The following is a 27,006-nucleotide window of genomic DNA, read 5'->3' as shown; positions in this document are numbered from 1 at the left end:
GCGCTGGGGCATCACAAATGGCCCGTACCTTGTCCCCAGTCGGGTGGACCCCTTCTGCGTCCACCATAAATCCCAGAAAGTCCACCTGAGGCACTCCTAGTAGACATTTTTCCCGCTTCACCTTGAGACCCGCCGTCTGGAAACGGTGCAGAACGGTGCGGAGGCGGTCCTCAAACTCCTCTGGTGTGGGCCCGGCAATCAACACATCATCGAAGAAGGGGGTAACGCCAGGAATCCCTTTAAGTAGAGAGTCCATTAGATTCTGGAATATGCCTGGTGCCACGCTGACACCGAATTGCAGCCGCTTTACCCTGAATGCTCCTCTGTGCGTCACAATCGTCTGTGCCTCTGCTGTGGCCTCATCTACTGGCAGCTGTTGATATGCTTGGGCCAAGTCCAGCTTGCCAAAAATTTTCGACCCAGCCAGGGTGGCAAGAACATGGCTGACCACTGGCACTGGGTATGCATGGGCCGTGAGGGCCTTGTTTATGGTACATTTGTAGTCTGCGCAGATGCGGACCGAACCATTAGGCTTGACGGGCGTGACGATTGGGGTTTCCCAGGGGGCATTAGGCACCGGCTCCAGCACTCCTTGCTCCACGAGCCGGTCCAATTCCTCGTCTATACGGGGTTTCAGGGCGAACGGGACCCGGCGGGCCTTGAGCCTGACCGGTCGTACCGCGGGGTCAAGCTGTAGAGCAATGGGGGGGCCCGTATACTGTCCCAATTTCCCATCGAAAACCCCCGGAAATTCCTTGCATATGGCGTCCACGTCCACTTGTAAGCTTGTGTGGTTCACCCCGGTGACGGCTAGCCCCAGTGGTCCAAACCATGCCAATCCCAGTAAGCTAATGTAGGGGCCCTTGACCACAAGCAAGTCCAGTTGCCGCGTCCGCCCTCGGTATTGCACCCTGAAGGTCCCCACCCCCATTGTGGGGACCTTACGTTTTTGGAAGTCCCGGAGGGTGAATGGGGCCGGCCTGAGTTTGGGACCCCCAGTAGGACACAGTTTCCTTAAGGTCCTTGCCGAGATTATGGATAGAGTTGAACCCGTGTCAAGCTCCATGCGGCATGGGGCCCCCTCTATCTGTACGTCAACATAAATTTTCTCTACGTTGGGGTGGGGCAACTGGTATACCTGGACGTCCGTGAGCTCTGTCGAGTTGCCTTGGTGCGTTGGGCCCCGGGACCTGGGGCTCTTGGATTGGTCATCTGATGCCTGGCGTCGGGTGGGCCGAGCCCGACACACCCGGGCGATGTGTCCCGATTTTCTGCACTGCCTGCACTCTGCATTGCGGAAACGGCAGGTCCTCCTCTCGTGGCTTTCTCCACAGCTTGCGCAGTTCCCTCCTTCTCGTCGAGGCAGCTGTGGTATGTGGGCTGCTTGAGTGCGCTGCTGTACTCGGTGCACCTCCTCCCTGTCGGATCCTGAGTCGTCGGTGAGGTCTTCGTGGTGGACCCTCGGTTGGGACAGCTGGCTCGGCCGTGCCTCTTGCGTCGACCTCTCGGCAGCTTCCGTTGCCAGGGCCTCCTCCAGAGCGACCTGGAACGTTAGGTCCTTCTTAGCGTAGAGGTGTCGTTGCAGCTTCTCATCCTTCAGGCCACCGACGAGGCGGTCACGAAGCATGTTCTCCAGCTCTGAGAAGTTGCAGAACCGGGCGGCTTGGCGGAGAGAGGTCACAAACCCAGTTATGGTTTCCCCAGGGGCTTGCCGCTTTGCGTAGAAGGCATTTCGACGAGCCACCACTGAGGGCTGCGGCGAAAAGTGCCCCTTCAGCTGTTCCATTATTGTTTTGTATGGGACAGTAGCGACATCTTCAGGCGCAAGGAGAGCCCGGGCGATTTCAAACGTCTCCTCTCCGCAGACGCTGAAGAATATCGCCCTCTTCTTGGCGTCTTCTTCATCGGTGACCCCTTTGGCTTCTAGGAGGAAGGTGAAACGGGAGGCGTACGCTTCCCAGTCTCCGGATGCTGGGTTGAATGGCGAGAAGCTGTTGTCGGTTGCCATTCTGAGTTCCTTGTGTCCCGGAGCTGAAGCCTGGATACACGGTGCGAGGCAGCGGTGCGGCAGGTGGCGGTGCTGCGGTGCTGTGTGTGGCAGTCAGCTCAGCGGGATCCCACCTTCGTCGCCAGTGAAATATACTCAGAGTCGCGAAGTGATTTCATGCTCTTTATTCAGCTCGTAGTGGTGAGGAGGAATGAATGAATGTCCCCTCAAAGTATCTGCTTTATATACATTATTTACACAATGGGCTGCACATGATTGGCTAATTCCGGAATTCTACTGTAAGCCAATCAGGTTGTGGATTCACTTCTATCTGGAGCATGATTGGGTAGTTCCTGCCAACCAATCATACTGCTGCATTGTTCTAGGACCAATCAGACTGCTGCATTCTGAATCCTATTGTTCTAGGACCAATCAGACTGCTGCCTTTTGGATCCTATTGTTCTAGGACCAATCAGACTGCTGCAGTTTGGATCCTATTCAGCTCAGTACATAACATTGAGTTTGCTGTAAGAGGGGTGATGATTATAAGACTTCCTGGGAGCCAGATAGAGGCTGACAAAAGTTCTTGAGGGGAACAGCCAGGGCATGTGTAGAAATTAAACAAATAACATAAAACATATTTTTCATTTTTAAAAACCTAAATAGAAATACAGATATTCTGAAACAACTGTTTGGCCATTTATGATGTTAAATGGTTTCAGCTTTGATATCTCCTGCAGTGTCTTTCCCCACTTGTCTACACATGATTTTTTTTTTGTTTCCTTGTTAATCCACTGTGATCCATCCTGATTCCTACAGGTCTGGGTATTCTATGTTGGCAGCTTCAGTTGGAGACAATGTCAACATCACATGCATCACACGTCATTTGGTAACATATGTCTCTTTGGAGAAGGATGGAAGGGTCATACGCTTCTCCAGAGATCACTTTGGACAACAGGTTTTTTTCCACATGATTATTACGACCAGAACGGATGCAGGGATCTACAAATGCTTGTACAATTTTGCTGGGATCAGGCAAGTCACAGATCCATTTGAGCTGCTGATAAGAGGTAAGAGACTCTGGTCAGCATCCCAGAAGAGCATCCTGAGGCCGCTCACTAGTTCCTGACCCTGCTTTGATGAGTTGCACAAGGGGGACAATGGATCATATAGCATTAGGTTCAGGTGTTACTGTGCCATTAAAACATCTCAAATTGTGGAGAGCCAGTGTGATGTACTGGTTAAGAGCAGTGGACTCGTAATCTGGTGAACCGGGTTCGCCTCTCTGCTCCTCCACATGCAGCTGCTGGGTGACCTTGGGCCAGTCACACTTCTCTGAAGTCTCTCAGCCTCACTCACTTCACAGAGTGTTTGTTGTGGGGGAGGAAGGGAAAGGAGATTGTTAGCCGCTTTGAGACTCCTTAAGGGGAGTGAAAGGTGGGATATCAAGTCCAAACTCCTCCTCTTCCTCTTCTTCTTCTTGCAAAAGTGCACCAACCCCGCTCCTGCTCCAATGTACAATCCTGTGTAGCTGAGCACAACCAATCCCATTAATTCAAGAGTGAAGGACATGGGAGCTTCGCCATGAATAGTGTTCAGTTGAGTGATGTCTCACCCACTAACACAGGTAGAGGCAGCCTATCTCGTTTCACCACCTGAGGCAAAATGGAAAGGTGGCACTCTCTTGCCGAAGCTACCCTGAAGCCTCCCTTCCCTGGGTTGTGTGGCCGGGTCTGTGAATCAGCAATGATGATAGCGGGTTCCATCGAGGTCTTGAGAGCTTTTGCAAGAAGTCACAGAGCGCACAGATCTTGCAAGATTTTGGTGAGATCTTGCAAGATCACCACCACTTCTCTGCCAGTGGGAGGGTGCCCCTGGGAGGGCTGCTTCTTGGGGTTTCGCTGCCCAAGGCAGCTGCCTCAGCCTTCCTCATTGGTGGACAGGCGCTGAGTGCAAGGTTAAAGGACATGGGAGCTAAATCACAAATAACATTCAGAGGAGTATAATCTAAGAGTTCTTAATTGCACCCCCATGAAATTTAGAGAAATTCCTCCTCCTCCTCCTCCTCCTCCTCCTCCTCCTCCTCCTCCTCCTCCTCCTCTTCTTCTTCTTCTTCTTCTTCTCCTCCTTCATCATCATCATCATCTCAGGCAAGCTAGAGTTACCTGTACACCACTGGTTTGTATCTTGTGGGTTTTGTTTGCAAATGGGATCAAGGCAACTATTTTCTGTAGAAGGAAAACAGGGTATACTGGCAAAACTTAATTTCCAAAAAGCGAGATGTTGGGATTTATTCATTACTATTAATTCTTTCAATTTATATCCCATCCATCTTCCTAAAGAAGCCCAAGGCAGAATTTGAACAAGTCTGGAAGCAATGCCATCTTGGCTGCAAACCTTCCTTCTCAAGGGCCTTCAGTGTCTGTTGTATTTCTTTACTCAGATCCCAGCTTCCCCAAACCAGTCCTCTCTCTGGAACCTATGGATGAAATCACCATTGGACAGAGAGTCACTATGCGTTGTGGAACTCAAGGAGAAGTGAAAAGGTTTTATCTGCAAAAGGATAACTTTCAGGATTGGTCAATACACAGTGACATGAACATGTTCACCATCAGTGATGTGAGCAATAAGGATGCAGGAAGATACAGCTGCAGTTACACCTCAGTGAGGCAACCATATCTCCTGTCTGAGCCAAGTAACTCTGTGGAGTTGCTGTTAACAGGTAAAGAGGCTAACTCCACATGCACTCATCTCAACCGCAAGCCTTAAGGTTTGGAGTTTAGTTGGAGAATTTGCTTGGTTTTTAGAATATAACTGGGGAGCTCATTGGAGAGGACAACTGTAGGGAGCGATCAGTGGGGTGTTTGTGTGTGTGTGTGTGTGTGTGTGTGTGTGTGTGTGTGTTTGAGGAGCCAGTTCTGCATTGGAGGAAATGAGGAATAATTTACATACTCCTAACTTGCTGTGTGAGAGAAAGAGAGAGAGGGGACACCTGCCGAGTTCCAGAGGGATCATGTTGCATAAACCGAGTGTTGTGGAGTCTTTGGGCTGGAGTACAGTAACAAAAGGAAACAAGAAAAACTTCCCAGAAAAGTTGGGCTGAGGGCAATGATCATGGCTGAGTTGCAATTTTCTTGGGACTGCAGACATTTGCATGGAAGATAATTCTGGCTGATGAATGCATGAGCCATTACAACAATCCCTAATCCCTGCTTTACAGCAAAGAAGCTAAACCCCTAATGCAGGTCCCTGCCATGTGGAAGAGGACAAGACCCAGACCTACAGTGGTTGGCACCTCACTTTCTGTTTCCTTTTCTGCCCAGATCCACAGTTACTCAGACCTACCATCTCCATCTCACCAACAAGGCCTTTGAAGGTTGGGGAAAATATCACAATCACGTGTGCCTTTCCAGAGACACCTGCCTTGGTCTATCTCCATAAGGCTGGAGAGTCAACAAAAACGGTCCAGGATTCTAATGCACGTGTGACCAAATTTTACCTCAGGAAAATTACTTTGGAGGGCAAAGGAAACTATTGTTGCAGCTGGGCACAATCAAGAAGTCCATTTCTAGTGTCAAAATGCAGCAATTGGGTGGAGCTTTTGGTATCAGGTACAGTATTTGTTTTACTGTTTTTCTCCTTCTCACTACAGTGGTACCTCGGGATACAAACACCTCAGGTTACAAAACTTCAGGTTACAGGCTCCGCTAACCCAGAAGTAGTACCTCGGGTTAAGAACTTTACCTCAGGATGAGAACAGAAATTGCGCAGTGGCAGCGGGAGGCCCCATTAGCTGAAGTGGTACCTCAGGTTAAGAATGGTTTCAAGTTAAGAACGGACCTCCGGAATGAATTAAGTATGTAACCAGAGGTACCACTGCACTTTGCTTGGTTTTTTGGGGGGTTTTTTTGTTTTTAACCAAAAAGCAGGCATGTCTTGCATTATATTAAAGTTGCTGCAAGCGAAATCCCTGATCTAGACCTTGCGTAGAGTAGAAATGAATTTTTGCTCTCAAACAGAAGAATGAATTTCAAAACTTTCCAGGAAAAATAGTTACAAATAGCTGCAAATAAATAAGTACAAATAAAATAGTTACAAATAGACATTGCAAGATACAAAGGAACACATTGCTCTGAAACATGCAAGCAATGCAGCCTCGTCTGTAAGTCCTTAATGCAGGTCAATAAACTTTCCTCTCTCTGGTGAGAGAGAGAGAGAGAGAGAGAGAGAGAGAGATCCTAAGCAACTTTCTTGTTCCATCTTCATGGAACTTAGCCACTATTGCTGCTGTTGCTGGATCCATCACTGACAAGGAAGGTGAGTTCTCAGGTTTTGCCTTCTGTGAGAGCTCTTGGGTTTCCAGTGATGAGTTAGCTTAAAGACAGAAACTGAAACATCTAGCCTTTTCTGCTGTGTTTGCTAGAGTGAAACCTAATGCCAGTATCTCTGCATAGTATTTTAAATATAATGCATTCAAAATTATGCTTTATGCATATTAAACACATCTTTAAACTATGGTTGGCCAGTGGTGTACTGAGAAAGCCCCATGCCAATCAGCTCCACCCCCCTATCTTGGCTATCCATAAATTGTTGGACAACAATTTCCATCTTCCTTGACAGTTGACTGTGCCAGTCAGGGCTGGCATTAGAGTTAGGCATTGCTGGGCACATGCTGAGGCCCACACCTCTGCAGAGGACCCATTGACAGAGTGCAGAGATCTTTCCTATTCTACTTAATTCAAGAGGGTTCTGGAAGCTGTGTGAAAGAAGCAAGCAGAAGGTTCATGGTGTCTAGGTTATTCCTTCAGAGAAGCTGAGTACAGCTGGTTTAAATTGGTTCTGTTATCTCTTCTGTCAAGGTCAGTCTAACTGTAATAATGGGCCAGCAGGAGCCTGAGTTTCACACTTTCTCTTTCTCTTTCTCTTTCTTTTCCTTCTGGTGTGGTGTTCTGTACATAGTATGCTTAGTGTTAAGGTTTAGACTTATTATAAGTTATTCCAAATTTAAGTCTGTTGCAACTGCATTTCTTATGGATAGTGCCAGTCCTGAATGTATTGGATTTGTGATCATTATGCTCATTTGCCTTCAGTAGTAGTAAAGCTCTGCTGGAAGAAATATAATTGTCTCTGGTCTATTTTTTTTTGGGGGGGGGGGATCCTGCAACGTGCTTAGGTTTTTACTCTGCTAACTATACATTGGAATCTACTCTGGATAAATACTGAGTAGAATTTCCACGACACCAACAAATCCTGGAGCCTCATGTCCTGGCTGCTCGCTCTTTCTTTCTTTCTTTCTTTCTTTCTTTCTTTCTTTCAAAATTATAACAAGACATATTATCCAAAGCATATCATCCTTGTCCCCCCCCATTTTCCCTCCTTCCCCCCCTCCCACACAAAACCCACCCACCCCCACCCCACTGCCCGACTTCCCTCAGTTCCAGTCTTTGGTTTCTCTAATAATGCTGTTTTCTGCATGTTACAAAATTGTATAGATCCTCAAACTATTTAGCTGATTATTATCAATAAAAGGTTTGTGAATGTTTATTCAAAACCAGCCAAGGAGTCCAGTTCACTTTGTTGCGTCTTCAGATACTTTGTAAAGGGTTCCCATTCATCCTTAAAGTCACAGTTATCCTTGTCCCGTAGCTTATATGTCAATTTTGCCTGTTCTTCATAGTCCGTCAATTTTTGTTGCCATGATTCTTTAGTTCTGGCTGCTCTTTCTTGTCACTGTATGGTTCACCTTCCTTCTCTGAGCATGCAAGCAGTGTCAAGAGTGATTGGAGAGAGCAGCATCCTTAACCTGCTTTCTATTTCCCCTCTGGGTGTCTGTGTCAGCTGGGTCAAGAGTGGAAAGGCATGTGAATGGGCAGAGGGGCTGCAAGCAAGGAGGAGGTACATCCCTTCCACAAGTGAGCTCACTGAAGGAATCTTGCCCAAGGGTCCCCAGAAGCTCAGAGCAATCTCTGAATGTGATGGTGGTGGAGGCTTGAGTGGGAGGTTCTCAAGGATGCAGCCTCTTCCCTCTACTCTAACTCCATTTTTTTTTAACAGATGATGCTCAAATCAGTCCAGATCTCTCAGTAATATATGTGGTTCTGCTCTTCCTCTTTCTGTCAGCTGGGGCCTTTCTTTGTTACAAAATAGGAGCGTGTAAGTATGACCCAGGCGAGAAGGGGATTTAAAAGCTCTTGGCCATAAATTCGCTGGGTGGTCTGAGGTTCCTAGTGATATCTTGCCTAGTCCTTCAACCTATCCATCTATTTGCTGGGATAGGAAAGCTGCAGCCCTCCAGATACTGTGGACTAAACCTATCTTCATCCCTGAGTACTGATTATGTCAACTGGGGCTGATAAAGTAAAAAAATTTCAGGAGGGCCACAGGTTTCTCATCCCTGACCTAGTAAGTTTGGAAAAGCGTCGGGGTGGGGAAAGAAGAAAAGAGAAACTGGTAGAAGATAGTCCCTGTGCTCGATTTCTTTTTGCAAAACTCTTAAAATAAATTCTAGGTGCTTCCCATGAATTGTCTGAAAAAGGAAACACCTAGCACATTCTGAATTGAGATAGGTTGTTTTGGTTATTTATGGGTTTGAGAGAGCACCATCTTCCTATTGATTTGTCTTCTTCTTCTTTTACAGTAGTAAGACAAAACAGGTAAGTGATCTCAACTGTTCATCTTACACTGCACTGGATTGAAGGATGCTGGAATGTTGTTCTGAGCTTGCGAGAGGAAGAGCTGTCAGAATGCAGAACAACTGCTATTATTTGCACTCCATCTGAATGCCACATAGGGAGGTACAGTACTTGAGTGCAGAGGTTTCCTGCTGGGGTCTAGGTGGAGAGTGGGGCCTCCTGAGTTATAGGTAAAGGTAAAGGGACCCCTGACCATTAAGTCCAGTTGCAGATGACTCTGGGGTTGCGGTGCTCATCTCGCTTTACTGGCTGAGGGAGCCGGCGTTTGTCCGCAGACAGCTTCTGGGTCATGTGGCCAGCATGACTAAGCCGCTTCTGGCAAACCAGAGCAGCGCACGGAAATGCCGTTTACCTTCCCACCGGAGTGGTACCTATTTATCTACTTGCACTTTGACATGCTTTCAAATTGCTAGGTTGGCAGGAGCAGGGACCGAGCAACAGGAGCTCACCCCATTGTGGGGATTCGAACTGCTGACCTTCTGATCGGCAAGCCCTAGGCTCTGTGGTTTAGGCCAAAGCACCACCCATGTCACGAGTTCCCTTATACTTTGCATCAAATGCTATGTTAAGTGTGGCTTGTGAAATGTGAGCAACAACCTCCAGGTTCTCCAGGACTGAGGTTGGTAGGTTAGCTTGGGGAAGTGAGAATAGGAAATACTAGGATCTAGGGTATTTTGGTTTCTTTTGGAAATGATCAGGCTGAATTGTGTTGATGGTGTGTGCTTGGGACCCTGAATTACTAGCTTTTCTTAAAGTCAGAAAATGTTTTCTGGTTTAGAGTGAAGGGATTAGTGAGTGAATAACGGCTAAGTACTGGGTGTCCAGATGACCCTTTGTAATAAGTTTTTCTTTGCCTCTCTTGGTTAGTGGTGAACACACCTTCATAGTATCAAGATCTAACAGGGTGGAAAATACTGACCGTAAGTAGCGTTGTTGGGGACAGGGCTTGTGTTCATGATACAACTTTAACAAATTGAATGATAAAGATCAGGCTTCCTCAACCTTGGCCCTTCAGATGTTTTGAGATTACAATTCCCATCATTCCTGACCACTAGTCCTGCTAGCTAGGGATCATGGGAGTTGTAGGCAAAAAACATCTGGAGGGCCGAGGTTGAGGAAGCTTGATAAAGATATTTAAAACATCAGAGTTGACTGTGCACCATTTATTGGGGCTCAGGAGGGACAAAGTTGACTCACCAATATTGACCCACCAATCTTAGACCTGAATGTCAAAGCTGGTAAGGCCTCTGCTACTGTACTGTTGCCAGGACTTGCCTCCAAAGGTGAACAGCAGATAGCAAGATGTGCTTGATATGGTGATGGGGGCACTAAGTGCCGTATTTTTCACTCTATGACACACTTTCCCCCTCCTAAAAAGTAAGGGGAAATGTGTGTGCGTCTTATAGAGCGAATGCAGGTTGCACGACTATCCCAGAAGCCAGAACAGTGAGAGGGATCACTGCGCAGTGCTCCCTCTTGCTGTTCTAGCTTCTGGCTTAGCCACGTGAAGCCTTTTCAGGGCATGGGGAGCCTTCACCTCCAGGAGAAGCCCGCAAGAGCCACGCTCCCTTTCATGAGCCGCGCGGAGCATGTGTGCGGCTCTTGGGGGCTTTTCCCTGAGGAGGGAGAAGGGCAGCCCGTCAGTGACAGGGAAAAGCCTGCAAGCGCCGCACACATGCTCCACGCGGCTCGTGAAAGGGAGTGCTGAGCAGAGCCTGGGATGCATACAGGCTCTGCTCAGCGCTCCCTTTAAAGAATATTTTTTTCCTTTGTATTCCACCTCTAAAAACTAGGTGCGTTTTATAGTGTGTCTTATGGAGCGAAACATACAGTAACTTGTCTCTTGATCATCCTGCACTGGTACTTGAATACTTCTTACTCTTTGTCCACTGTTCTGTGTGAACAAATGACCATGGTTACTGATGTTTTTCATTTCTCTTAATTCCCTTTAACAAGCAAATTATAGCACACTGAATCTCATTGCTTAGTGCTAATTCCCTTAAATAAAGCAAGGTGTAAATGGTTATTCTAAATTATTTTTTCCCCACTGCATTATGATTTGTGGCATGCAGTTGTCTCCAGTAGAGACTCCCTAATTAAGAGTCTCTGAATATGCACATAAGTTACAAATTCAGGTGTGCAGAAAACACAAGCGGGTCTGGTAACACCATGCTTCTATTTCTATACTCTTGCACTTCTATACTCAGCCATGTAGCTAACAGTATGTTCCTCCCCTGCACAAAACGGAGAGTCAGACACAAGCGGACTGTGGCAGTACAGAGATGTCCATCCATGCATTCACCTATTCTTGCCTACTTCTGCTGTTTGTTCTTGTTTGTCTTGTCTTAGAGTCACACATACAGCATAACAGAACTGCTTCTTATGTTCTAGTAGCCAGTTAGTCCCAGCAAGAGACAACTGTTTGTTCAAGTGTCTTCATTATATATATTTTCGATTCCATGTTTATGTCCAAGTTAGAAGAGATGATGGCAGGGAAGCAGGCCCCAGAAGTCATGCAGAAATTTCTTCCGAAGAACTTCAAGATTGGGCTGTGTATGCGAACCTCCCCATTTACAATCCGGATTATCAAAATGTGACACAGCAGCCTCTGCAGCAGGAGAAAGGCCAACTATCACAGGAAAACCAAGCAAGTCGGTCCCTTGCCGAAAGGTCCTCTCCACAATTTCACAGCATGAGAAATGAACGGCAGACAGTATCAGGTCAGTTGGACGAACCCGGATACATAAACAAGTGAGTTTTTACTGAAGATTAGTGATTTTAAAAGTCCTAATGCATATGCTATCAAACTAAGGTTGCCAATGAAGTTCAAGCAGGAGCTGAACATGTCAACTTCTCAGCTCAAAAAGGAGCCCACTCCCTTGCCACACTTGAATTGGGCCTAGACTCAAACCCGGTTGAATCTGGACACACAGCTAAAAATGGAAATTGCGCACTAGCAGCACAATCTGTTGCTAACCCTCCCTGCCCCCCCTTCACATGTAAGAAACACAACACAACCCTTCGAATGTGGAGGCAGAATAAATAAACAATAACAAGCAGGGCTCAACATGGCTGCCCAAGTCCTGAACTTGACATAATGTGTGATTTCGTACTGGAATCATGGGAGTTGTAGTGTTCTGCACTCAGAGAAACTACAAAGTACAAATCTCACAATAATCTCAGGAAATGATGCTCCCAAATTAATCAAATCCCAAAGGAACCAGGAATCAGCCTTCTCCGTTGGTAACATTTAGGCTCTGGAATTGCGTCCTGAAGGAAACGCACCACACCCATTTACTGTTGGCTTTCCATAGGACAACAGATACTATTTTATCTCAGAGAGCTTGCGGGGGGTGGGGAGGGAGGGGGCTATCTGAGCTGCTGTATCGAGAATTCGTCACTCCTCACCGTTGATTGTATTGTGGTTTAAGTTTTTTAGAATTGTCTGTGTTTCTGGTTTGTATATTATAAGACACATTGCAGGAGTTAAGTTTGGTGCAAAACAAATTCTGTTATAAAGATGGGATATAAGTGTTTTATAAATATGAAGTAGACTTAAATAATTGCAATTATAAATAAATAAATAAATAAATGTAAGTATGTGTGAGTGCATGCATGTGTGTATAATTAAGTTATTAAGACGGCTTGGCTCCTGAACAAATCGGCTCCCGAATGCCGCAAACCTGGAAGTAAGTGTTCCGGTTTGTGAGTGTTTTTTGGAAGCTGAACATCTGACATGGCTTCCGATGCTTCCGATTGAGTGCAGGAAGCTCCTGCATCCAATTGGAAGATGTGCCTTGGTTTTTGAACCATTTTGGGAGTTGAACAGACTCCCAGAACGGATTAAGTTCGAGAACCAAGGTGCCACTGTACTACACTGCCACTGTGATGAATGCTTTTCATTTTCCTACAGCTTCCAAAGCATGATGCCCCAACTGAGACTGAAGACATCATCTATGCTGATCTGAAGAGGGAAGCCCCACATACTCGAGAGGAAGCCAAATCTTATAATGGCTCTGAGGACTTAGTCTATGCTGCAGTTTTCCAGCACAACTCAAAGGGAGTCCAGGCTCCGATGGAAGATGACTAACATGGATTTCTAATAATAAAGGATTATTTGAGGGCCGAGAGCTAAATTTCCAGGACTCCCTGTATTGGATTGGACTGGATTGGCCAATGAATGTCCCTGCATTCATTTCTAGCTTTGCTGTCTTTGGAATATGGGTATAGTCAGCCTACATGTCTAAATGCATATTTTTTTGAGGAGACATTATGACATACTAAAAGAGGATGCCCTACAGGTTTCTCAGTGTGGTGTGAGAGTGACTTTATATTGGAATGAGATTTTAAATTACAAACAAGGAATACAAGCAATTTTTTTTTTTACCTTTACTAGCAAATTTAGTGCTGGTTCAGCCCTTCCCTATTTTTTCTTTTTAAGGATTGTATCATATAATTTAGTGATTTAAATGTGCATTTACTGCTGTTTCCTTCTTTAAAAGAAGCCGCTGGTTGTTGCAAAACTGTTCTGGGATTGAGAAATAAGGCAGCTTTGTGACATCATGGGTACCAGCCCACAACACCATCCATAGCTGGCATTGGCTGAAATTGTGCTTCGATGTTTTGTTGTTGTTTTGTTCTCTTCTGTTGAATGGAAATCTACATCTTTATTAAAAAATATTACAGCCATGACAGAAAGTTCCCTTTGTCCTCTTCCTTAATACATTACCTTCTTGATGAAGGCTACAAAATAACAGACCAGCTATTTCACTTTCAGGAATGGCACAAACTTATGCTTAGTTCAATACATACAACAGGAACAGAAGAAATGGTGGTTGAAAACTTCCAGTCATACCTTCTTGTCATGGTATACAGCTGGCAGCTGCTCCTTCCTTCCTTCTTTTTTAGAGGGGGATGACGTTTGGGCAAACCTCAAGTTCAATCTTAACTGTTTGTCTTTTTGTTTTTTTTCACCGCTTCCCCCTGTTCCAAAAATTCAGATAGATTGATTTTAAAGAAGGAACTGTCCCCATTAAAATGACCAGACTCGAGAATTAAAACACCACTCAGCTGGCATCTCATTCTATTGCTATCTTTTACAAATAAATGTTTTTCAAAATTGCAAACATGAAAATGTGGAGCCTTGATCTTAAGACTAGAAAAACGAGAAAGAGAGAGAAACTCAGACTGACATACCGGCCCATCCTTAGTCTCCCTGCACAGTAGGCGGCAACGGAGTAAGAACAAGGAGCCTATAAAGGTGAACTGGCCTTTAAGTTCTTTGAAAGGCTTATTTATCATTCTTTTAGTACAAAGCCAGAATTTTATAATCTGTATTTTCCGTAACCATCAGCAATCTAATCTCAGTAGCACAGAATGGGTTTTGTAAACATTTGTATTTGAAGAGCTGCCTTCCTGAGTCAATGGATATCTGATCACAGGAGATATTTCCTGCTGATTATAAGGGTGCATGTCAGAGGCTCATGAGTTACGGACTGGGTGGTAGATAATGCCTGAGCCCAGTTTCCTGTGTCTTTAGATCAAATCTGGGGGCTCAAGAAAAGCAGAGCATTAACAGAGCAGAAGGCACTGAGGTTGGATCTAGCCCTTGGGGACCCAACATTGCCTCATGGCTCTTGCTGCCAGCATCCTGTTGCTTTGGTGAGAATCTCAAAAGCCAAGGAGTGCCTAGAATGGGGAACTGAAGAGAAGAACATTTTCCAGTGGGAGTATGCATGAAAGACTAAGAGATGGGGAGGGAGAGATGTTCAGTTTTAGAAATGACAAGTGTCGTGGGGTCTAGTTGGGCAAAACTTACAGATCTGCATCAAGGATGGAGAGCCTGTGGTACTCTGGTCCTTGCTGGACTCTAACTCCCATCAGCCCCTGCCAGCTTGGCCAATAGGCAGGGATGATGGGATTTGTAGTCCAGCAACACCTGAAGGCCACGAGTGCCTTATCTCTGATCTGAGTCAAAAATGAATGGGGGATATGATTGTGATAGCTCAGGAGTGAAGCATATTGTCCTCTGCTAAGAGCCATCCTAGTGTTACAAATTGATTCTTTAGAGGAACCCAAGGACCAGGAATGATGTCCAGGAATGGTGGCAGTTGCAGATTAGCAACACCTGGAGGGACATCTGCCATAGAAGATGAGTGGCCAGGCACTTTTCCAGAGCCCCACCTCAGATTAAGCCCTGTCTGCAGGCATGCAGACGGAGAAATAGTTATGCTGAATGTCTGGCAGGGATCTTATTGCCATGGGACCTGTTCAGTAATTGTTTTTCCCCCTCTTTCTAGGTTGCTCTCCAGATCAAGAGAAAAATGTGTTCAAAGGTAAGGAAATATTGGGGCAAAGAATGTTTGGATTATGTTACGTTGACCTGTGGAGCTTTGGGACAGGTCTGCATGGAGGAGGGAGGGAGATTTGTCTATTACAATATCTTGCAGGTTCTAAGGGTTGATTTGCAGGACCCCATTTCCCATTGTGTGGTATGGGTTATTCACTACTATTGCACATGTAGCAAAACCATGGCCTTCAAAGGCCATGAAGTCGCAGCCCCTCGCTCCCTTGAATGGCCTTCTGCCTTCAAATTCTTCACCTTTATGGACTTTTCCAAGCTAAGTATCAGTGTGTCACTCTTCCTACTAACCCTTAGAGCTCCATTGACTTTTCATGGTTCACCACTCCCTTCCCACTAGACCATGGAGACACTAGACCATGGAGTACAAAAAGATGTAGCACACTGAGTCCACAGAGAACTAAGATCTGGGGCAGGGAAGTTTTTTTAATATAAAAAAATCACTGATGAACCAAGAGTAAATATATTTTAGTCAGAGCTGCACCTAGCCCCTTGCTCTTTATATTTGCTTCTAACAGATTTAGCAAAAAATCCTCACCATTATCATCAATTTAGTTAGATTTATAATGCATGATGCAAACATGATGGCTACTAGCATTTCCATAGCAACCTATACTCTACCAGACTCAAACTCTACCATCCTTAGCTGTGTGAAGTGTTCATTATTCATTCTGATGCAAATTGGTCTAAATGTTTGCCTGCAGCTGAAGCAGGACTGTTCACATACATACACTGCATTAAAAAAACAACAAAAAACTGGGCTGCTTGAGCCTTTCGAATTTTTGAGTGTGTACCAAACTCACTGGTTATGTCTCTGTTCCCTCCCCTGATTCAGCCATCCACCCACCCAGAGAAAGTGTGGCTTATAATTAATCTGAGCCTTGGAAAACACATAGGGCTTCATCACCACCACCGTCCCCCGACATATGAACATGAGCAAGGGGACAGTGAATTTCAGGAGGGGACTCAAAGACTTCATGAGCACCAAGGGAAGATCTCAAGGGTGCCATCATGCTCATAGACAGCATTTTGGTGGCCCTTGGTGGCCATTACATATTTCATAAGTACCGTAATCGATTGTTTCATGCAGTGTGCATTTTTTCACCTGCCCGGGATATAAATTTTGGAAATCTTCTCCTCCTCCTCCTCCTCCTCCTCCTCCTCCTCCTCCTCCTTCTTCTTCGTCTTCTTCGTCTTCTTCGTCTTCCTCCTCCTCCTCCTCCTCCTCCTCCTTTCCCTGTTAATCCAGTGAGATCCTCCTTTCTGCTCCCAAAATCTCATTGATTCCCAGTTGGAGAGTCTTGCCTAGAGGAAATGTCAGCATCCTTTGTGAGGCACCCACCACCGAAGGGCTGACTTTCTACCTGAAAAAAGGTCATCAGACGATAGCCAGTCCAAGACCAGGAGACAAAGGATTGGCTCATTTCCCCATCACTAATGCGAGCTCAAAGGATGGAGGAATGTACACCTGTTTCTATTACAATTCAAGCAAGTCTAGTTCAGAATGCAGTGAACCACTGGAGTTGCTAATAACAGGTATGGTCTTGCCTCAGATTACTCCTCGGTATCTCAGAATAGCATCCTGGGGCCACTGAAACTTGGTTCATTAGCCTCAGTTAATATTTCCATCTGCTAGGTGAAGGACATAATGTAGATATGGGCTAGGAAAGTTCTCATGCAGCAATAAAATATCACCAGCCTTGGAGTGGACCAGCAGTGCAGAAATACACTAGAATTTCCCCTGTGTGTGTTTGTGCGTTTAACACACTGACCCTGTAATGCACATTAGGCAGAGCTAATCCTGTACACTAATTACACAAAGGAGGAACACGTGTCACCACAATGACTGTGGAATGATGACCAGCATGGTGTAAACTCACCCAGTCCCAAAGGGGAGACACACACCAATCAGAAAATCCTTGAAATGGCAGATATGGCTGCAAAATTCATGGAAATATCACCTCCCGCCTCAAAATCAGGAGCTGCCCCAGTGATGACACCACAGGTCAGTCACACAAGGACAACCGTACAGGGCTAACAGGCATAGCCAAGGCAGCCCTGTGATGCTTTCTGCTAAAGCAGGCCCAATTCTGCTCACCTGCAAGTAGTGTGGCATTGTGGCCAGATGCCCCACCTCTTCCTTCCCCCTGCCATTGCCTGAAGGAACCCTTTCCTGCCAAGCCCTCTAGCGGACAGGAGACTTCAGGAATATGCCATCATCTGTATGACGTGAATATGGCCTGCCTGCAAATTGACCAATGGCAGGTGGCTCTAGGAGTGGCCTTTCCTGGGGAGGGGAGCAGAGTGGGTCCATAGGAAGGCTTCACCCTGGTCCACTCCTCGGGAATAAAAAGGTGCCCACCTCTATTCCCAGCACCACAGTTCTTTCACGGTGCCTCAGCTCATAAAACGAGACTGCTGGTTCAAATACAGAGAGTGAGATTCAGGGGAAAGCTGAATTCAAAAGCAAAAATGTGCAAAATTGCAGTTCCTTGCAGTGGATGACATTAAATGATTGAGAATACAAGTCACTTCAAGTCCATATTAGACTTCATTGTGGACAAGCCCAACGTTTGGACCATGATGTGATACTTCTGAGAACCGCCTGCTTCAGTCTGAAGCATTTTGGACCTGGATCTGAACCTTGATGTAAGATGGGAAAATTATTAAAGTGAGAGAATTGGGTAATATTTACAAGCATGGTATTCCCTGCAGGGTGGGTAAAACCTGACAAAATATAGACAAATGGGTCCAGGCTTTTGTGCTGGTCACTTTCATATAATGCAACTGCAGATCATATAGAGCTGAATAGACATTCCTGTTCCTGTTCCTGTGTTTAAGCTGGTGTACATCTCATTATCACAGGGTTTGCCAACGCAATGCCCGTGGGCGCCAGTGTCCCTGCCATTACCCCCTATGGCACTCACAAAAGTCTTAGCAAATGTCCCCTAAAAAAGACAGCCCTGCAATGCAGGAGACACTGTCCACTCTGCATGGTTCAGTCTTCTCTGCATTGAACACACATACTTAAACAGGCCCACATTTCAGTTGATGCCAGTTTGGACACCCAATCTGTTCTCAACAAAGGAGAGGTGCAAATAACTTTTCTGTGAGTGTGTCAGTAGCTGATGTGGGGACCTTTTTCCTATTGACAGGGAGGGGGTGGATCTGAGTGACCGCAGGCCTGCACTATTGTGTGACCCTGCTTCTTTTTCAGCTCTTTTAGATTTGGTGACCATTTTGTCTTATGCCACACTCCCACAGAAGCCATTTTGTAACTGGCATCCAGGGCACCACCTCAACATTTGAAATGTGCCTACTAGCCCCCAAAAGTTGGCAACCTCTGTGCTATTGTGTAGTGCGTCCACTTTCACCTGCAATCCATCCTGTTGTGCTGCTGCTGGCCGTAACCCTGTGGTAATTGGCTACATTCAGTGGCATGCCTTTTATGCATTCATCCTCATTATTTTCACATTCTAAGTTGACTTCATCCTCACAGATCTTGAGCTACCGAAGCCAAATATCACCCTTTACCCAAAGAAGCTGATTTACCTGGGAAGTAATGTGTCTATTCAGTGCTCATTCAAAGAGGTAACCCAACATCCAATCCAGAGGTTCTATCTCCATACTGATGCAGATAAGATGAAACCACATTCTGTGAAACCAGATGGAGACACAGCCACATTTAACATTAGAGAAGTGCAAGAGCATCATGCAGGCAAATATCACTGCAGCTACAGAGCACCATCAGGGGATTTTATCTCCTCCAAGTCCAGTGAGGATTTGGAGTTGTTTGTCATAGGTAAGGGTTCTGATTCATTGTCCCCCAGACAAATATAGTGATCCAGCTTGCTGGATGTTTGTACTTTAGTCTTAGAGTACCTGGACTATGTATAGCAGGGTTGGGAGACCTGTACTCCTTCCCCTTGATGTTGCTGGACTACAAGTCCCATCATCCTCTGCCCATTGATTATACTTGCAGAGGCCAATGGGAGCTGGAGTCCAAGGACATTTGGAGAGTCACATAAGTAAAGGGGATGAAAAAGGCCTTCCTATTTCTTCTCATGTTTCCCACCAAATTCCTGGTTTACAGCATCATAGCTGCTTCAATTAGTGAACGTCCATCTTGATTCTAGAGAGTGTTGGAGCTTGGGTAGAGTTGGGTAGATGTCTTTCCAGGCTGAGGGACAACATGGAGTGTTTCCCTTTCCATTATGCACCCTTCCACCACACAAAATTGCATGGTGTAAACAATCCACCGCAAAGATGGAGAGTCCTTCATTAACCAACTTCTCCCTTCTTACAGATCCCTACTTTCCTAGACCCATTATCTCTCTGGGCCCCACTGAGCTGGTTGCTTTTGGGGGAAATGTCACTTTCCAATGTCAAAGCAAAAAGTTTTCCACGAGGTTCTATAGCCAAAAGTCTGGAGAAGAGATGCTTCAGCCATGCTTGGGGACTGATGAGACCACAGCTCAGTGCTTTGTCTCCAATGTAGACCAGGCGCATACAGGAGAATATAGCTGCAGGTACAGCGAGTCAAAACCTTTCATCATCTCAAAGACTAGTGAACTTGTGAGATTGCTAATGACAGGTAAGAGTGAACTTTGCATTTACATACCTCTCCCATGACTCATTATTTATTTGGGGTTTAGGTGCACCATGTCCATTGAGAAATAAGCTTCCATTGAGTTCAATGAGGCTTATCCCCAGGTAAGCATGTATAGGGTTGCAATCTTAATTTGTATTTCAGTACAGAATAAAATTGGGCCTGTCTTTGTTCCCCTCACATTATATTTTATTCAGAGGCAGGGATAGCACTAGCATTTGGCATCCTCAGGCAGTTGTCAGAGCCCCAGAAGGGCCCACTGCTGTGCCTACCTTCCCTGGCCACACTTCAAATCATTTTTATGAGGTTCCCATGAGAGCTGTGGGGATGGATGCTGCCATTTTAATTTCCCATGATGCCCCAACATAATGTGGGGAATTAACATGGTGGCTCTACTGGGATACAGTCGCTGCTCACTGCTGCTGCTGTTGTCAAGTAAAGCCACTGGAAGACCCATGGAAATAGGAAGTGGCCCCCCCAATGGGCACTTTGTTGAGTCCTCCCCCAACCCCTGTTCCACAAACCTGGAGGTGGCCCCATTCAGAGGGAACAAACATTCACTGGTATTCGTGAAGAAAGCTCAGTCATTCCTAAACTGAGTGCCATGAGAAAGCTGCTACTATAGTGTGAGAGATAACTTAAATTATTGAAGGCTGCTTTGAATCTGAGATACCTGAGAAGATGGATACCCACTGCATTCCAGCTACATTTTTAAAATAATGTTCCTGATTATCAGCCTGAGGAGTAATGAGTGAGAGTTGTTGAGAATGCAGAAGGGACCATATATTAATCAGGGCAGCAAATATGGTGCTTTTTGGATGCTTAGGGACTCCAGCTCCTATCAGCCTCATCCAGCATAGTCAGTGATCAGGGTTGATGGGAACCGTAGTCCAGCAACATCCATAGGGGGGCATTTTGTATAGTCCTGATAAAGGCAGAATAATGATGCCCAGAGATTATTCTTTTCACACAAGGAGAGGGATGAGAATCTCTGTCATGAGTGGGACATGCAACACATGTCACTTCTTTTCCATAGCCACACATGCTACTGTATCACTTAATAACTTCATTTTAAAATAAAATAATTGTTTTCAACAAGGCTGAGATTTTTAAAAAAATCAGTTATTTTATTAAAATTTCACATTTGACAATTTTGGCACAATAAAGTTCAGAAGAAGATAATGAATGTTTACATGCTAGTTCCCATTGGGAGAAAGGACACAAGGCTCTGACACTATTTATTTTGTAAAATGCGTAAGACTTCTTTTCTGGGAGGCCTTCCCAGGAATAAAAGTCCTTGATCATTGATTATTCTGGTGATAGTATTATGTTTTCGTGAAGCAGTGTTTTCTTTGTTTTACTGTATTTTCATTTGTACATCGCTACAATGATCCATGGGATGGGTAATTTACAAATGACCACTTACATAAAGCAAAAAATGGATGTCAGCTTTTGTTTCTGACTATTCAGAAAACAAACTCCTACAGGCATCATGTTTCTCTTTGCAAAATGGCCTAGGGTTCAATCCTAAACACCACAAAACTCATCCTAAGCATGTGTACAATTACATTGTGTACAATGTGTACAAAACATGGGTGGGTGTTTTGCGATGCTACATCCACTATTTAATCTGCTTTCTGTTCATAGATCAGAACATAGCCCGGCCCAATATCTCCCTGATCCCAGGCTACATTGCACAACTGGGAAGCAAAGTCACCATTCAGTGCTCAGCCCAAGGTCAGAGCAAGAGGTTCTATCTTCATAAGGCTGAAGACAAGAAGAACCTACAAATAGCAGTGACAAATGAGGACAGGAAGAACTTCAGTATCAACAAAATGGACTGGGAGCATGGAGGGAGCTTCTACTGCAGCTACACAGAGCCCTCACAGTTCTTCACCTCTTCAGAGACCAGTGACCGTGTGGAGCTGTTTGTTCTAGGTGAGGATACCAATTAAGTCCCAGTATTCTTTGTGGGAAGAAACAACTGGTATAACCGTGCTTTAAATGCCTAGTACAGGTGAGGGCTCAATTTATAGCTGAAAGTCCTCATACAAACACTTTTGGCTTAACACCAGTTTTCATGAACAAGGAAATGAAAATAGGATACAAGCCACAAGGGAAGCTCAGGAAGGAAACCTTTGGGTTGGGACTGAAATGAAGGCAGAGAATGAAGGGAAGAAATTGTAACAAGTGCAGACATCTCAGTCAGTTAAGAAAGAGAGGGAGGGAGGGAGGGAGGGAGGGAGGGAGGGAGGGAGGGAGGAAGGAAGGAAGGAAGGAATGTTTTCAATAAATAAATAAGAGCAAACTGCCAAATCTTTCTATTGGGAGAAGCTTATAATTTCTATCTGTATTGGAGTTCTAAAGGACCAGGTGCTCTAACATGAAAAAAAGAAAAAGGCCAACAGGCTGACTGAATATATTTTGCTTCCCTGAAGTGATGGACAAGATGGCAGGCAACCCTGCAGAAGGCTGTTAACATTCACAGCACTGGTGATGGGGGTGGTTCCTTGTTGTCTCATTTCCTCCTTTGCACAGTTCTCATGTTACCCAAGTCTATCAGTTCTCTGACCCACACTCAATGGATCACCCTTAGGGGTAAATGTCACCATCCATTGTCAGAGCAAATATGGGCTTGGAATAGCCTTCGCCAATTAATTTCTTCCTTTGCACAGATCCCAAGTTATCCAAACCCAACATCACCCTGGCTCACACTCAGTGGGTTGTCCGGGGTGGAAATGCCACCATCAATTGCCAAAGCCAAGACTGGGCTGCAAAGTTCCTTTTTGAGAAGGCTGGAAAACAAATACCTCTTCAAGTCATAGAGATTAATGGGACCATGGGCACATTCTTCATGAAAGATGCTAACTTGGAGGATGGAGGGAACTATAGCTGCAGGTACAGTGTCAAGGAGAAACCTTTTATCATCTCAGAGCCCAGTGACTTCGTGACAATCAAGATAACAGGTACGAGAACTAACTTTGGCCATATCCTACCTAGTCCCATGCCTCGTTCTTGATTTTGGGTACTATTTGAGTTGTAGCTACAGGATCTGTTCTATGTCTCATAGGAAAGTACAAAGGAAGCTGCATGTTCTGGATAACTGGACAGACATATCAAGGGCTGTAGCTTAGTGGTAGAACATCTGCTTTGCATGCAGAAGGTCCTAAGTTTAACCCCCAACATCTCCAGGTGTGGCTGGGAATGCCTCTGTCTGAAACTCTGGGGAACAGACGCTGATCAGAATAGACAATAGCAGCTTCCTATGCTCCTAACATGTGCCATGATCTTTAGGATCCAGTTCCTGCCCTAGGGAACTGAGAGAAACTAAAAAGAAGACTGCCCCCCACCAACCTTCTCTACTTAGAATTCTGCATCATGTTTTGCAATTACTAGGCTGTTTTGTTGTTGTTTGTAAAGACCCAGGTTGCATAGTTGTGACTCCTAACAGATTGGGGCAGTAGCAATCTCTGTAATGGGGTGGAGTCACTCTTGTAACACCAGCTTCACTGCCGTCTATCAGGATGGAGTTGGAGTGGGCAAGAGTGGTGGTGAGGCTGGGGTGTGCAAGCACATCAGCGAGAGCATGAGATTGGCTCTGTCACCCTGCTCCATCCAGCTAAGCTGCAATCGCATCAGAGTCAGGTGGGCACCTCTGCACCTACTGGCTCTGGAGTTTTGTGTGACAGGAGCGCAGAAGGGATGAACTGACAGTGACAGTCTAGGAATGGGTTGGGTGTTCATAGATTTTAACCAAGAACTACTTTAGAACATTTTGGCTGCAGAGAGAACCAACAACTGCCACAAGTATACCAATCTATTCTGAGGTCCATATACACAATGGCACAACATAAGCAGGTTAAGTAAGTCTTTTTAGGAACAGATGCAATGATGTCTCATGAGTGGAGAAAGAGGGAATAATCCCAGAATTCAGCTAAGAATAGTGAGTGGCAGTTTTTTTCACCCTGAAAAGAACAGCAAGTTTCTAGCACAATATTGGTGAGGATAACCTCAAAACTGCTAGCACAATGTCTGTGAAATCTCAAAAGACAGAACAGCTTGATTCAGCACAAAGGGCATGAGTGTGGTCTGAATCTGAGCATATGACAACTTTATGGACAATACAGCGAGCAAGCGGGTTAAGGATGCTTGCCAATACTGCACTGCTGCTAGCTCATCCTCTAGACATGCACATTTTAGGACTGCCCTTGTCTAGAGGATGAGCTAGCAGCAGTGTAATATTTTTGCTGGTGAAATGGTTTAGTTCCTCAGTCATGAGTAGAATAGTGATGCCATATGCATTTTTTCTCACAGATCCTGATCTACCCAGGCCCAGCATTTCTTTTCATCCTAGTGCAATGCCACAGCTGGGGGAAAACATCACCATTCAGTGCTCTTTCAATAATTCATACAAGGCATGCTATCTTTATAAAGATGATGGTAAGAAGGAATTACAGTCAGTGGAGACAAGTAGCTCTGATGCTGTGTTCCTCATCAACAATGCGAGTGAAGTTGACGGAGGGAGCTACTACTGCAATTATAGACCCCAATCAGGGCCCTTCATCTCGGAGGCAAGTAATACCGTGGACCTTTACCTAGTAGGTGAGGATCTTCATTCACGATCTTCTAAACTAATGAATTTTGGTGCCCAACGTGGCATATTTTGGTATAACTTGCCCCATAAACAAATCAGAATGAATGCTCAGCCAAGACTGGATATGCTCTAATCTCCACATAAGCTTTGTGCAAGCAAATCAAGATAAATGGTGCCTGGAAATGGCTCTCCTGCTGGATTCTTCGGGGTTCCCTTTATGGCGGCTATCGCTTGGCTGCTCCCCTGCTAGTCCTTGCTTGCATCCTCACCACTTGGGGGGCAGTGGGTGAGACAGTGAGGAGTGGTAACATCAGAGGTGGCCATGGCAAACTGGAGTGCTCTGGTGGGGCTGCTGCTGCGGTGGTGTGAAGTGTTGGTGGCGGCAGCTCCTCAGGGCTGCCCACCAACTGCATACAGGGCAGAGGTGGCTGCTGCCTCAAGAGCAGTAGCAAGCCCTCTCTGCCAGCCAAAGCAGCAGGAAGAGGGAAGTGGTCTGCAACCTAGCTCTGGTCCACATTCCAGACTCTGGCAGGCTGCCCAGTGAGTAGCATCACCTACCTGGCTGGCTTTCCCAGTAGAAGACACCCATGTCCACACAGAGGCACCCTGCCAAGGAATGGGGTTTGGGGTGAGAAGGACCAGGGTATTGTTTAAGTATATTTTTAAAAATACTTTAAATAGATCTTATTACACTTTGTGTGCAAATTGCTTGATTCAGTCATGTACTTTTTGTTGTGTTTTGCTTATTGTTTATGTGTCTGGTTCAGCTACGTTTGTAACTGTGTGTTTTTGCCTGACTGCAATGTGCCCTTGAACTCTGTTTGCTTGCCTAGGTGGAAAACAGAGAGGGGTGTGTGTAGAAACTACCCTATTGTTCAAAGTTAAAGTGTGTATTCATTGTTCTCTCCACATTGGCCCCACGGACCAATGGCATGTGGCCCCCAGAATGTTGCCCAGAAGGGTATACAGCCTTTGGGCTGAAAGAGGTTCTCAACCCTTGCTCTAAGAGGATGGGTCATAGCTTAGTGGTAGGGTGTCTGCTTTGCATGCCAAAGGTCCCAGGTTCAGTTCCCAGGATTTCCAAGTAGGGCTAGAAGTGTCCCCTGCCTGGAACTCTGCCAGAACCACTGCCAGTCAGTGTAGAAAATACTGAGTTAGATGGGCCAATGATCTTGATTCAGTATAAGCTTTCTATCTTCCTAAGATCCTGCTTCAGCTTTCTACACTGTCCCTGAGAACAGTTTCTGCCATGTTGTGCTGATGGTCATCTCACTTCTGTGGGCTGTTTTTCTGTGACAGACCCTAATTTATATATACCAACAATTTCCATGAGTCCTAGCAACTTGGTTGCCTTTGGAGAACAAGTCACAATCAGGTGTGAAACTGGGAAAGAAGCCATGATGTTCTATCTCCATAAGGATGGAGACCCATCACTAAACTGGACCATGGAAAGTGAATTATATCATGCTACATTGTCCATTCACAATGTCAGCTGGGACAACAAAGGGAGCTACAGTTGCAGCTATGTAGCAGAAAAAAGGCCAAAGGCGTTATCACTACAGAGTGACCCAATAGAACTCCTGATATCAGGTATGGTTTCTTACTTGGCTATCTAACAGTGTGCCTTACTATATTATTTGGTTTAACAGGTTCCTATCCAACTAAGTCATACTCAGAGTAGGGCCCTTGAAATCAATGGACCAAAGTGAATCTCTTGCATTTCAATGGATCTACTCTGAGTATTACTGGCTGGCTATCACCCAATTTCTTTGAACCTTATTTAGTTAATTCTGAAATTGACATGAATCATGAAAAAATGCTACTGGGTACAAACTAGATATAAACTGGTACAAACTTGGGTAAAGTGGTGCAACACCTCCAACCCAAAGCAGGTGTGATCACAGGGGACCTGTTAGAGCAGTGTTTCCCAACCTTGGGCCTCCAGCTGTTTTTGGACTACAATTCCCATCATCCCTTGCCACTGGTCTTGCTAGTCAGGGATGATGGGAGTTGTAGTTCAAAAACAGCTGGAGGCCCAAGGTTGGGAAACACTGTGTTAGAGGGATCTAGTGGGAAGTCTGCCCAGAAGCCAAGTATAAGAGCAAACAGGCCATAGAACTTCCTGTGGGATGTAAAACTGCAGTCAAGTACAACATTCCTACAGTGGACATGTTAGGGGGTGTTTTGTACCACTCAGGAGAAGACTTCCTGTTTCCTCCTGAGCTGGGACAGACTTCCACTACATGTGACTTGAAGAGGGTCTGGTCTGTTGTACTAGCATGGAGGAGCACACGACCTCCATGTTCTGATCAGTGTGTGTTCTCCATTTTGTATGTTGCTGTGTGTTTGGAGAAGTGACTGCTTAGTCGCAGTCACTTGGGACTAACTTTTTTATGGAATAGTTCTAGTTGTTAAGTAACCAAAGTCTGCCTTCAGGGATATGTCTGTGAACCTGAATGAATCTGTGAGTAAACTACTTTTATATTAACGTTAATCAGATTCTCAGCCAAAGCCTACCTACAACTGTAATCAATAAAAGCTAATTTTTTAAATCCCAGAACATTATCTTGTGCAGTTTGCCACACCTAACATTGTCTAGGCCTTTTCTCCCTGGGGCAGGAGTCACTGTGAGTGGGTCTGCAACTTGATTTATTCTTTTCCTTTTCAGAGAGCGATCACACCCTGGTGAACATCATTCGCTTTGTCATAGGTGGTCTGGTCACTGTACTCCTTGGCTATATATTGACTTTGGATCGGCGTTTC

At 45.4% G+C, this 27,006-nt stretch overlaps 4 protein-coding genes across 4 annotated transcripts in view; 3 read left to right on the top strand and 1 right to left on the bottom strand.

Moving 5' to 3' along the window:
- The window catches only part of LOC128399909 (immunoglobulin superfamily member 1-like), a 270,931-nt gene that overhangs the window by 224,172 nt on the left and 19,753 nt on the right, over nucleotides 1-27,006 (top strand). The gene's annotated exons all lie outside the window — the stretch shown is intronic.
- Nucleotides 1-27,006, bottom strand: part of LOC128399910 (brain-specific angiogenesis inhibitor 1-associated protein 2-like) — a 157,316-nt gene that overhangs the window by 121,533 nt on the left and 8,777 nt on the right. The window lies entirely within an intron of this gene.
- LOC128398900 (leukocyte immunoglobulin-like receptor subfamily A member 3) lies at nucleotides 2,958-21,604 on the top strand. Its single transcript, XM_053360164.1, has 5 exons — nucleotides 2,958-3,057; nucleotides 4,431-4,709; nucleotides 5,311-5,598; nucleotides 19,347-19,634; nucleotides 21,297-21,604. The coding sequence occupies exons 1-5, from the start codon at nucleotides 2,958-2,960 to the stop codon at nucleotides 21,602-21,604; spliced, it is 1,263 nt and encodes a 420-aa protein (XP_053216139.1).
- On the top strand, nucleotides 22,329-24,376 carry LOC128398899 (immunoglobulin superfamily member 1-like). Its single transcript, XM_053360163.1, has 2 exons — nucleotides 22,329-22,615; nucleotides 23,964-24,376. Exons 1-2 carry the CDS (start codon nucleotides 22,489-22,491, stop codon nucleotides 24,374-24,376), a joined length of 540 nt encoding a protein of 179 aa, XP_053216138.1. The 5' UTR covers nucleotides 22,329-22,488.

Source organism: Podarcis raffonei, chromosome 13 (assembly GCF_027172205.1).
Source record: "Podarcis raffonei isolate rPodRaf1 chromosome 13, rPodRaf1.pri, whole genome shotgun sequence".
Lineage (NCBI taxonomy): Eukaryota > Metazoa > Chordata > Lepidosauria > Squamata > Lacertidae > Podarcis > Podarcis raffonei.
This window is presented reverse-complemented; position numbering and strand designations above follow the sequence as displayed.